The sequence below is a fragment of the Schistosoma haematobium genome, chromosome ZW (genome assembly GCF_000699445.3).
Source record: "Schistosoma haematobium chromosome ZW, whole genome shotgun sequence".
NCBI classification, from domain to species: Eukaryota; Metazoa; Platyhelminthes; class Trematoda; order Strigeidida; family Schistosomatidae; genus Schistosoma; species Schistosoma haematobium.
The window spans coordinates 85,219,483-85,232,224 of NC_067195.1; the positions used below are offsets into that span (position 1 = coordinate 85,219,483).

The following is a 12,742-nucleotide window of genomic DNA, read 5'->3' on the forward strand; positions in this document are numbered from 1 at the left end:
TAATAGATTGTTCGATAGTCTTATTTTTGGAAATTTACATGCATAAACACAAACACATTATCTCTTATCCAACTCCTCCTTTTCTATCACTTTCACTTTATAACATTGCTTACTTCCATATTTGGAAGTTTGCTTTAAATTGAATTTTTCAATTATTTCCTTTCCTTTTCAAGTATATTAATACTGTCGAAGATTTTTCATGAAGAGAAGACTGTAAGTCGAAGATGTTTATTCTTATTAATTGATATCATCTGGAGAAATGTTTGAAGAACAAGGTTCATTTGACAAATGCTTTATCTAAATTTGTACTGTACTCACAAGACGTATGAAATCAAATCTAGTACTTTCAGGTTACCTAAAGAAAGACAATATTATCATGGAATGTGACATATATGTGCATCGATTCATATCAACACAGTAAAATGAAATTATCAAGATAAATCTCAGAGTAGTAATAGTTATAACATTATTAGTCGTAGTAAAAAAGATATATAGTTCAAGCATTAAAAGTATGAGAAAAATAGATCTGCACTGATGCGACCGATTCTAAATCATATCGCACAACATCTCCAATCATTGGTTACGATAGTCGCGCGAACTACAGCCAGGTTGTCTAGACCTACCTACACTCCTCTTTTGAGACTCTCAATGACCTCATGGACATCTTGGTTTGCTTCTCCTAACTTTTTTCCAATCTACTTCTACACCAGCCAAAGGTGCAAGTTGAGATAGGTGGTGTTTCAGTATGAAATGATGGAAAATATTTGCATCACATGATAAGGATGTTAGAGGTGTTCTTGATTTGAAATTAGTTTGGTCAGGTCAACAGAAATTCTCAATAGGTCACTTCTCTTTGAAGTACATGCTGATGATTGTATCAACACATATGTTTCCCAGGAATAAAATAAAATAGAACAAACTGTCGTACAGTTTACTCATCCTTTAGTTAGCAGATGGCCATTTCACCTGCATCACAAGAGATACAAGTTGGCGATTCCATTCTAAATTCCTGCCGAAATTTCTTCAAACACCAGCTCATCAGGGATGATGAGACTTCCAAGTCAAGTAATTTAACTTCACGAGAGAAGCTGATTCAATCCTTATGAGTAGTTCAGGCTTTGAGGATGACCGGTCCTGTTACAACATTTCGCATTTAGACCTGAATGAACGTATACCAAACTGCTCGTCATCTATCATTATAGCTTCAATAAACATATTATAACACATTTCTTTGTGGACTTCACTTTACTTAATTTATTTCATTGAACCAAGGGAATTTAAATGAAGCATTTTATTACAAGTTAAGGAATTTAAGTAGTATTATAGTGAACAAGAACACAAGTGGGGATAATCGGATATATTTGATCACAAACTTAAAGAACATCTTATTAAAATCTGAGAACCATAAAGTAAATAGTTTGCAAAATATCAATCCATTTTCTCAAACTTGACTGTTTCTTTTGCAAATATCACTCCATCGTCTCAGATTTCATTGTTCCTGCGTTTTCATATCAATTGTTTTCCGTTCCCGTTCTTTCCTTCTCGATCTTCTACTGAAATACATTCTATTCCGGACTATCGTCATATACTACTTATGTGGATATAAGTAGTTCACACCACAGTACCATTAGATTGCATGTATTTCATACGTTAATGATTGAATGGTTTTACTGTTTGTCTTCTCTATCGCGTTTTGCCTCCAATTTGTGCTTGCGCTAAATACATGCTAGAGTTTATTCAATTGTGTTTTTCTGTATTTAATTTTGGAAATAATTACTAAGTGCACGGTAATTTACAGGTATTATCAGGTTGATATAAAAAATAAGGGAATATTTAAAAGACGATAGTAGATTATTTTAAAAGATTTGATTCACATATTTTCCTTAATACATGTGTAATGTACAATGGAAGCGAAATTCATAATCAAAGGTGACATCAACTTAGTATTTAGTAATTGACTCATGATCTCAACTACTGAAATTACTAAAACGTCTCCATAAAACTCCTGATACTAACCAACATATGCTCACTAGTGACTGGCTTCAAGAGATATTTCCTGGAGTTCTAGTGAAAAGCCGTGACCAATGGAGTTCAACCGGGTCTGTTGTGAGATAGTAACTCACTGAAGAGCATGGTGGATGTGTGGTTCAATTTCGTGGATTGGTTGAAGTTAGACATTAACACTGTTGGATGCTGGCCGTCTCAGTGGTCTAGAGGATAAATGTTCGCGCGCGAGACTGATAGGTCTTGGGTTCTAATCTCGCGAAGTGGTGCCGTAGATGTGCACTTCTGAGGAGTCCTACAATGGGACGAAACGATCGTCCAATGCTTCCATGTTTTCCATTGTGGTCTAACTTCAATTGACTCCTGAATTCAACTATTGAAATCACTAAAATCTCCACAAAACCCCTTCTGATACTAATTTAGTATTTGACATTGATAAAGAAATCTTGTTAAATAAGAAATAAAATGGTTCAGCAAAGAGTTCTCGTTTTCTTTTTGATGAATTGTTATATCAAAGCTGTACCATCACAAATGATAACAATCACAATAATAGCAATAACAGAAATTTTTCTAAAAATGGTAATAATGAGGTAAAATAGAGAACGTCCGAAAAACATTAATTTTTGTTAAGGAAACTAATGCTAATTTTGTTGTTTAGAGCTTGAAGATTCATCATGAAAATAGATATGAAGATTATAATTGGGAAGGGAAGGTTTAACATGACAAGATAGAATGCTGGAATTGAGAAAATCATAGAAATATAAAAGTCTATAGAAAGAAAGATAGACGGGAAGCAGATGTCTATGAAAGAAAAATAGAAAAAAGTTACTAGAGATTTATAACATGGTAGGAGCAAAGGTCAAACCAGTCTCTTTTGTACATATAATTCTAGTTTCTTCAAATGTATAGCTAGTGCTTCGGCGATTCTAAAACGATAGAAGCTAACTGCCTTTGCCAGCTTTTTTACTTACTGTGTAAATAACTCCGAGTCCGTTTTGATCGAATAATCTATGTTCACGAGTTGTTCGATTACACAGCTTCTTATTGAGCTATTCCCACCTCTCTTCAACCATGTTGGATAATATTCTTGAATTCTTTCGGATAAAATACTCATCGAACAACTTATATACCTGATTTCAAATGATCAGATAAATTGACAAATGCCTATGAAATTGGTTAATTCATATAGGGTTGTGTCTACCAAGTAGTATGTGAAGAACATTAATACGTTGGGAAAGCGCTCTAAATACGTTATGAGCGTTTTAGAACGACGGCTTTATGTACAATATTAACTGGCATCTACTGTCACTGTTTAGAGCTGTATTGCATCTACTTTCTAAACGAGAATAAAATCTATTGAAGATGCAATAATGTAAGAGATAACATAACATGTAGTTATCACATCCGACTGAGATATATAGTCGACTTTTTAATTTTTGCTAATTATAACACTATATTTAGTAACCAGCATTCTATTTATAAAGGAGGAAGAACTCATATATCACACTTACAAAAACGAAAAATAAGTAATATGTAAGGCAACTTTACTCTAGTTTGCAATGTTCATTTATTCATTTACAGCTAGAAGGAAGATAAGAAAATCAAGGAGCACAGAACAATAACCACGATAAGAGAATTCCTGTGATGAATCTCTTTATCTGTATATCCTTGAATGTTTCTTAACATATTCGTTTATGTATAAATAGTTTTTTTCTAGTTTTATTTTCTCTTTCTCTTTTTTTATTTTCAATATAGAAACTGTTTCTCGACTTAGCAAATTCAGTTTAATCAATCCAACCGATAACAATAGTAGTAATAATAATAATAGTAGTATTAGTAGTAGTAGTGGTACATCACGTTCACGTATCAAATTAACTGCAGATCAAATAAGTTCACCACAAAATGATTTTCGACATATTGGTCATGTTGGTTCAGATGGTCGAACATTTGGTGACATTGGTTTAGTTAGTAAAATGGTTGATTTGAATGGTTAGTTTATCGATTTTCTTTCTGAATATCATTTTTGTTAATTATTTTAGAATAATTTCTTTTATAAAATATATGTTCAATTGATTTGTTTATTAACGTCGATTAAATTAGTGTGTGTAGTCCTTCTTATTAAGTTGGTGGTTGGAAATAGTCAACAGGAAACCCTCGACCCGGGTTTCATGCTACTTAGCACTCGTCAGCAAGGTGTACCTGTAATCTTGAGGGAACTAGTGCTCCCTGATGGATTCGATCCCGTGTCACCCAGCTTCACAGTCAGAGACGTTTACCACAGCTATCCAGGCCTTCAACCACCATCTTATCTCAACATAGTGTCGAGTCACCTAGAATAATGGCCACATTGCAACTTGGTCGATAGTATTCGATCTGCACTAAGAAGGAATTGACATACATGACATTGATCACCACTTAGTGATCAATTAGTTGTGATTAGTCCTTCTTAGTACTCTCCGATTAGATTGCAATGTATTCACTAGTCTAAATGCCTTGACACATCACCTGCACCAAGTTCTGCTATTAAGTGGTTTGAGGTATGTGGTAGGAAATTGTAAACCTCAGTTTCTTGCTAATTGTTACTCACTCATGTAGAAGTCTTATCTGCATTTTTGAGGTAACTGATTCTGTTTTATGTCATTCGAATTCATATCACTCAGCTTTACAGTGTGTGACATAGTTTTAGCTAACATGAAACATAGATCCAATGATATCCTAGCAATTGTTGCCAATCACATTATATAATGAATTTGCAAAATGTAAATAATATTGAAGTATCCACCCTAGGAGCTCATATAGTAACAGACATTCAACAATTCAGTTCTTATAATTTACTAAAACGTATTTAAATTAACCGACTTAACATTAAAACTTGTCATTTAAGTATGAATCAATTCAACTTCATGTAAAAATCTATTCTAGTCTATTCACTTATTTGATATGAAATTAATCAAATATGAACTATATTTATGTTTGTATAGTCTGTATTATGTAACTAACAGTTCACCTTTGTATCTCTCTAATTTTTTCACACACACACACACACCATCGTAGTGAATACAATTATTTCTCTCCTTCTATTTACTTTTTGTTACTCATCAACGGTTTGTTTGTTTTTTATTCCTCTCATAATCCATAAACATAATTACACTTACCATTTCATTGTATAACGTGCTTTATCTCTTTGAGAATTGAAAAAATATATATATACTATCGGTAAATAGTGGCTGACAAATTATGTTCCTCTCTAATACAATTTTGTTCATTTCATCATTATCTACTTAACGAAATAGTTAATGATCCCATTGTACACATATATATATATATATGCTCCCGTTAGTTATAAAACCAAGATCCAATCTCATCTGTGTATGTATGTGTATCTACGTATAGGTTGATTATTGTTTGTAATTAATGAATTGATTTAGTAATTGATCTCTAACAATTAAACTGAATTGTTCGATCAGGAAGGGAAAGACTATTAATTTTATATTGATTGTTTTTATATCGAAATTTAGTTCATATTTTAAATAGATAACTCAGATATATAAACTGTATAAACTTTTCTTCTTAAGAACATCGTAAAACAACCAGTGCTATACTTATTCTTAATTGTTATTGTGAAAAAACTACTCAATAATGTTGTTTACACTTTTTTTCATTAACATTCTTATATGTTCAAACTTCTGGTTTCAAATCTCCCAACTGGCCGCCAATCAATAGCATATTTATTTATTTATTTAAACACATAAACATTGGTACAACGAGGCACCAAATATATATGCGCCACATAAATCATTCGATTTGTGTGAGGGCTGGGATACCGCCCGGATGCCCAAATCGAAGCAGGTGATTTTCTCAGGGGGTAACACCTCGAACCTTCGACCTAAAGGTCTGATCCACAAGGCAATGGAGCAGCGTTGGGAGATACAGTCACTTGGTAGCCAGTAAACAACGATTGGTTCATACGTCATTTGTTTCCTTAGGATCCTGGAGCCCATGTGCACCATTAGTTTGGAATGAGGGTTTTCCAACTCCCCTAGGTGGATCCTCCATATCCACCAACCAGGTTTTAGCACCGAACATTCGCTCTTCCTCCTCTGAATTTCGTAAACAACATTAATACCGTGAGAAGGCAGTGAATAAAACTTCGCTATCAGTAGTTGTATGCACATGGTCATGTTAGGGCATTTGGAGAGGAAGAGTTGACTCTCCCCACCATCGGCCATACTAGGGCATTTGGAGGCAATCAATAGCATAAATAATTTAGGTAGTATGAATAAAAATGAACTGCTTTGACGCGTATCCACATAATTTTTATTCTTTTTTTCTAATTCGTCCTAGCTTAGGTATCATCCTATAAATTTTATTCCTAAATTCAGTTTAGACAAAATAACTAACGTTCATTGAATATATTATTTCTGTTACTCCCCAATTGTATCTTTGTTTTGAATCAACTTTGTGACCTCCAGTTAACAAAAAAAGGTGATTCAATTCAACACAATATAGTACTCAAAAGAACAGTGTTTTAAGCCAAACATTTTGTATGATACATCAGTAATATTAACACTACCGATTTGTTCCGAAACCAAAATATATAAAGTAGAAGGTGAAACTGTGACACATTGTCTCACAACTTACCTACTTCAGCTCTTCGTTTTATCTTAAGTAATGTGAAGTAACTGAATAGATTTAGTAACATCAATTATGGCCGAATCGAATTGTTAGGACTCTACAAATATCGCTCAACAGAATCTCTGGAGGGTGGGATAGCACCAGGAAATGTTTTATCCAGGTACCATTGGATAGAAACTTCTCAGAAGCATCCAGAAATGTGAGGGGTTATGTATCACATTTGATTGGATAATTACTTATATTGTTACCAATATCTAGTGTTTCCAGAAGTTTCTAAGAGACTAAAGCGCTTAAAACATTATAAACACACTCGAGTTTCCCTTCACAATTAACCTCTTGTTCAAATTGACATGTAGAAAGTAGTCTAGGGTGATAGAAAGCGTCTGGGAAGTCAGTAACGAGGGCTTCAGATACAAATTTGTCGACAATGAAGTAATATACCTCGGCAATTAGTTTCCCGTGATGTCTGTAGAACCAAGAAGCTAGCTTTCATATGATTAAAAAGCGTATAAAAATTTCGAGAATACGCTGAAACAAATTCAATATTGATAATTTATAATCAAACTAATGAAGAGTCTCATACCAGGACAAAATGGTCATCCAGTGCTTCCAGGTTTTCAATAGTGGTCTAGCTTAGATCGACTTGTGAATTCAACTGTGGAAACAAATAACCTATTTGTCAGTAATGACGATTTTATCGTTGAGATGAACTGTTGACACTTTTATTTTATATTAATGGTAATCTTATTTGCATAATGCAAACAAAACTACGTTGATAGAAAATACACTTGAAGAAACAGTGTAATTAGGTTTATTTTTGTAAAAAGGTGAAAGAAAGATGGTGGAATATTTCAGAAAGGAATTGAATAAACAAATAATCTCAAGATTTCCTGATAACGTTTTTTGTAAACAAACGGGTAATCTCTCTAGTTAACCTTTTCATTTACATGTTTCTTCAGTCAATCTCATTTAAATAAGTAATAAAAATCTATTACATAAACTTGGCGGGATTTATTTGACCTTCATTTAATTCTCAGTATTACATAGTGAAAACAAACAATTGATGTTTATTTATTTATTTATCTATTTATTTGAACACATAAATATTGGTACAAGAATGCGCCAGATATATATGCGCCACACAAAACAATGAGAATTTAAGGGGAAGGAGGAAAAAAAGAGATTGATGTAAGGTGATGTAATAATAATAATGGTAAAAATGGTGGAACAGACAGGTACAATCAGAAGAAATCTTTCAGGTAAGGGAGACACAACCACTTTTTATGAAGAAAGTAAAAGGTTACAGCAGGATCGCCACTGGCTTCTATTCTGAGCCATATCTGATAACGTCTCTAGCTACTGTGCCACACCATCTCTCGGAGTTAAGAAGATTTGTGGAGAGACGACGCAATCAGATTTAAGATATCAGGTCCTGGATTTTGACGCGTAATTCACTCACCCATTTGACCGAATAGCATCTTGACATTTTAGCTTATGTCAGTTCGTAATGAAAAACTGTATATCTAATTCCTAACCCCAACTATCAACTGCGAATCATAATCCTTATTTTCCAAACAGCTTTACAACCCTCATTTAGCCCTAAGTCACTCTGGCGTCGCTCAAGGTCATCCATAAATTATAGTCTCACAAAAAATGCATTATCGTTCTTATTATTGTTGTTATTTTTATTACATATCTAAACAATATGAAATAGGTTAGGTGTTTCACTCCTCTCACGGCTCATCAGTTGGATATACCTGTTTATTACAGTGTTGATATTCACATCTAGGCTTGAACCTGATAGTAGTTCAGGTGTCATACATCAATGCGTTATCTATTAAATTTCCAATTCCAGGTGGCTACTAAACTTGGCCGGAATGAAATTGTTTGTAATTATTCCATTGTTGATATATTACCAGATTGATCAAAGGTCAATCTTGATTAATAACAACAAAGAGCAAAACAAATGTTTACAATCAATAGTAAATTGTTATACTATTTTGAATATACATAGTAGTTTAATAATGAAATTAGTGAATAGATTCAGTAGTGAAACGTAGGTTCTCATCAGTTATATTCAGTAATTTTGTCATATAATCTATTTCATTCATATATAACTGAAACAATCACAGTAGATGTAAGAAATTCCTTCTAAATTTGAACGACTAGTTTCACAGTATTTGGGCGTCCAGTTGATGTAAGACATTAAGAAAGAAGAATGTACTTGTAAAATCTCAGTGAATAAATTTGAAGTAAATCCAACATTTTCACTACACACTCAAACAAATACCTACTTTAACCATTGTTAACATGATTGGATGACCTATTTAGTATACAGTTAACCGAAGAGCCATACACCTGGTTTATATTCGATAATGCCCCGGTACGGCCGAGAGTGGGGAGAGTTGGCTCTCCCTCTCAAAATGCTCTCGCATGGCCACGCGTATACAGCCTCTGCCAGGGAAGTCCTACTCACTGCCTTCTCACGGCATTACTGTTGTTTACGAAATTGAGAGGACGAAAAGTGAATGTTCGGTGCTTTAGTCGGGTTGGTGGATATGGAGAGTCCACCTAGGGAAGTTAGAAAACCCTGATTCCAAACCAATGGTTTAGATGAACTCCAGTATCCTAAGTGAACAAATGGCGTATGAATCAGTCGTTGGTCACCGGCTACCATGGGAATGCATCTCCTTACGATGCTCCACTGCCTTGTAAACGAGACTTTCAGGTCGAAGGCTCCGAGTGTGACCCCCCAAGAAAACCACCTTCTTCGATTTGGGCACCCGGACAGTATCACAGCCCTCACACATATCAAATGAGATCTATGTGGCTCATATGTATTTGGTGCCTCTTTGTAGCAATATCTATGTGTTAAAATAAATAAATATTCGGTAATTTTGATGTTTGATTATAATTCCGTGAAAAAAAATTGGACTAGATTGTTAAGCAAAATGTTGGATTTACTTCAAATTCATTTGTTGAGGTTTTACAAATACATTATTCCTCCTTATTGAATTACAACATAATTATAGTCTGTCGTACCAGTTTCATGATATTTATTTATTTTTAATATCTCTACAAGAAATCATTATACATGAAAACATTGGTGTTGTAAACATATCGAATCTTATGATTTTTATGACTAAACTAATTAGCATATGACTTGAATGAATGGTTTATTGTTATTAGTTTATGTTATTTATTCTAACCACCTCCACTCTGTCCTTTTAATATGGTTTCAGTTAAAATCTTCCTTTAAGTTGTATCCATCTATTCAATTGCTTACCATTTGTTCGAGTTCTACTAATTTTGATGGAGTTTTGTTCTCTGAGCTGGATGGTTTGGTTATAGAGCTTTCATCGTTCTTCTGAACGACATCCTCAGCACAAACTTCAGATAGAAGTTAAGTGTTCGAATTTCTCCATATATGGTTCACAGCTTGTCCTGTAGAACTCGATGTTGATTGATTCTTGTTGACCTTAAACCTGTCATTGTTTACTTCTTTGTTTTTTGATTGTATCTCGACGACCAAACTATCCGGCTGAGAGAACAAAATTCCATCAAAATCATCCACCTGAACTACAAATCTTCTCCACGATCTCAGTCTTACTGTTTCATTTTCCTGTAGTCTCTTTCTCTCTCTCTATTTAGAATTTTGTTAATTGCTTCTAACGATGTACATAAGAATGCATCATTTTAGTCACACAGCTTATCATCTAATATTCCTACATTTCAATACGAAATAAGATATTGTCGAGAGAGAGAGAGAGAGAGAGAGGTAACTATTGATCCTCATTCATTCACTGATTGAATTGATATCTCATTAGTAGAGTATAAAATCTGTTTTTTTTTCTAAAATGGTTTATTCTTTTTATACAATAGATAATCTCTCTGATTCTCAATCATTTCACGATTTTACTGTATCTGAAGAAAAATACAAATCCAATAAATCGAATACTTTGCAAATTGTAAGTTATCACTTTATTTGTTTTGTATATACAATCATGTTGTAGTTCAGTAATCACTTTGTAAAAGATATAACAGCATTGGATTCGAACTTGTAACCCTGAGTTAGTTTAAATATTCATTTAACGAACAAGTCTTAAAATGTTTCATTCTACTCTAGCTGGGTTACCAATTATCGTGAATAGTTTTAGTTAGAGAATTCGTGAAAACCTGTGTTAATTGATTCGTTGCTAAAATTGTAAAATTACTGGAGAACAGATGGGCATAAGATAGATGTGTTTCAATTTGGATTTAGACTACTTTTCAGTATTTCCCCTTAAACACACATTAATATGTTGAACCGAGGATTTTCAGATCTTGTAGAAAACAAAATATTTTCAGACCGATAAGTGGTTAACGTACCAGGTTTCTACATATATATATATATATATATATATATATATATATATATATATATATACCATGATTATTTCGACTACGTTACCATTCATCTTGTTAATTTTATTTAATCTTCGTAATGTATCGTATAGCAACTTGGTTTGAATAATTTTTTCTGGCTAGCGTTTCTTGGCGAGTTAGTTTTCTACGGGATGGAGTCGCTAACCCCATGTCCGACCCTCCTCCTTTATCTGGGCTTGGGATCGGCAGTAGCCCCAGAGGGACTCTAGGCGGAGTTATGGCAACTTGGACCAACACATATTTGTACTTTGCTCTATTGTTATCATTGACTGGCAGTTTGACCGCATTGCTTAGTTTAAGAGATTTAATTAATCTTACTCTGAGAAAAAATGTAAACATTAATAATAATAACGAAGTTATTAAATTGCATCCTGAACGTGTGTATAATAATAATAATAATAATAATAATAATAATAATGGTATTGGTGTCATACACAGTTCCCTTTAGTTATTGTAAAGATAGCAATTTTTCCGATTACTGCTTATACTTTTACTACCTCTAGCACTACGGGAATTGAATCGACAATCGTATCTCTGTGCTAATGTGGTATGGCAACTCGAACTGATGTACGTACGTACGAATCTCTATGTTGTTACTGACTGATTGGTTCTCGTCAGTTGCTTATAACTTGTGGTTCTTAGATATCATAATAACGAAATGAGTTTAAATTACTGACATGATATGGTTTAGTTAGAAGATACCTTGAAGACATATCAGTGTGGCATATATAGAGCAAAGGTGTCCGTAATTTGAATAGACTGAATCAATTATAAGAGGAAATCAAATTATCAAACTTACCTGAAATAAATGAAAATAAAAACAGACTAAACAAATAGAAAACAGTCAAATAGGAACAGGACAATATTATATACAAAGGGATTGACAGCACAATAGAAAACAATCTTAAAATGTGAATAGCTCATACAAAGAGCCAGGTTAGACAACTACAAACTATATCAAAGAACTCAATGAGCAACTACTCAATAGCTACTCAAAACTAGACAGATTTGTTAAGTATGATTCTACTATCATTGAGAAAAGAGAGTTGGTAATAAAATATGTAAATGAAAATCGCAACCGGTAATTTGCTACCAATAAAGAGATATGTTGCCACTATAGTAATGATCATGGTAACAAACAAACGGAAATTATAAGAACAGATATTTACGTGTGCCCGATAAAAAATTGTCTAAGGCGATACAAAACTCAAGGATGACTTACAAGGACGTCTCATTCATAAAAGATAACTGAAACGGTGATAGCGGAGTGGAAGCAAGAAAAAGATCATTCAGTTTTGATCAACCCGAATAAAAATTAGGAAGAACAACACTCAGTAATTACTGATCACTTGTGAACCACGTAACAGTGATGTTGGCAATTGTTTTGTACAATAATCATATATATAAACTGATAGAATTCATTATCTGCGTTTTGGATTTCTTCGAAATACTATGAGTTTTTGCTGGTTTTTATTCTTTCCTTTACATGTTATGGTTTACCATTACCAGAATGAGTAAAGCTTACACTTGAGTAGTATATATTTCTATCATAACTAACCTCATATTGGTTAACCGTTTGTAAAATGGCAATAGGCATTTGTACTTGTTTTATTACAGGTTAATTGTTTATGTGTGTGTGTGTGTATATATATGAATACTCATTCCCACGAAAACAGTA

General features: G+C 33.4%; 1 protein-coding gene across 2 annotated transcripts in view; it reads left to right on the forward strand.

The window, feature by feature from the left end:
• MS3_00004599 (uncharacterized protein) overlaps nucleotides 1-12,742 on the forward strand; it is a 98,610-nt gene that overhangs the window by 46,683 nt on the left and 39,185 nt on the right. For both annotated transcript variants that reach the window (XM_051212541.1, XM_051212540.1), the window contains 2 exons: nucleotides 3,760-3,993; nucleotides 10,522-10,607. In XM_051212541.1, coding sequence (XP_051072726.1) covers nucleotides 3,760-3,993; nucleotides 10,522-10,607 — 320 coding nt within the window. The remainder of the gene's footprint in view (nucleotides 1-3,759; nucleotides 3,994-10,521; nucleotides 10,608-12,742) is intronic.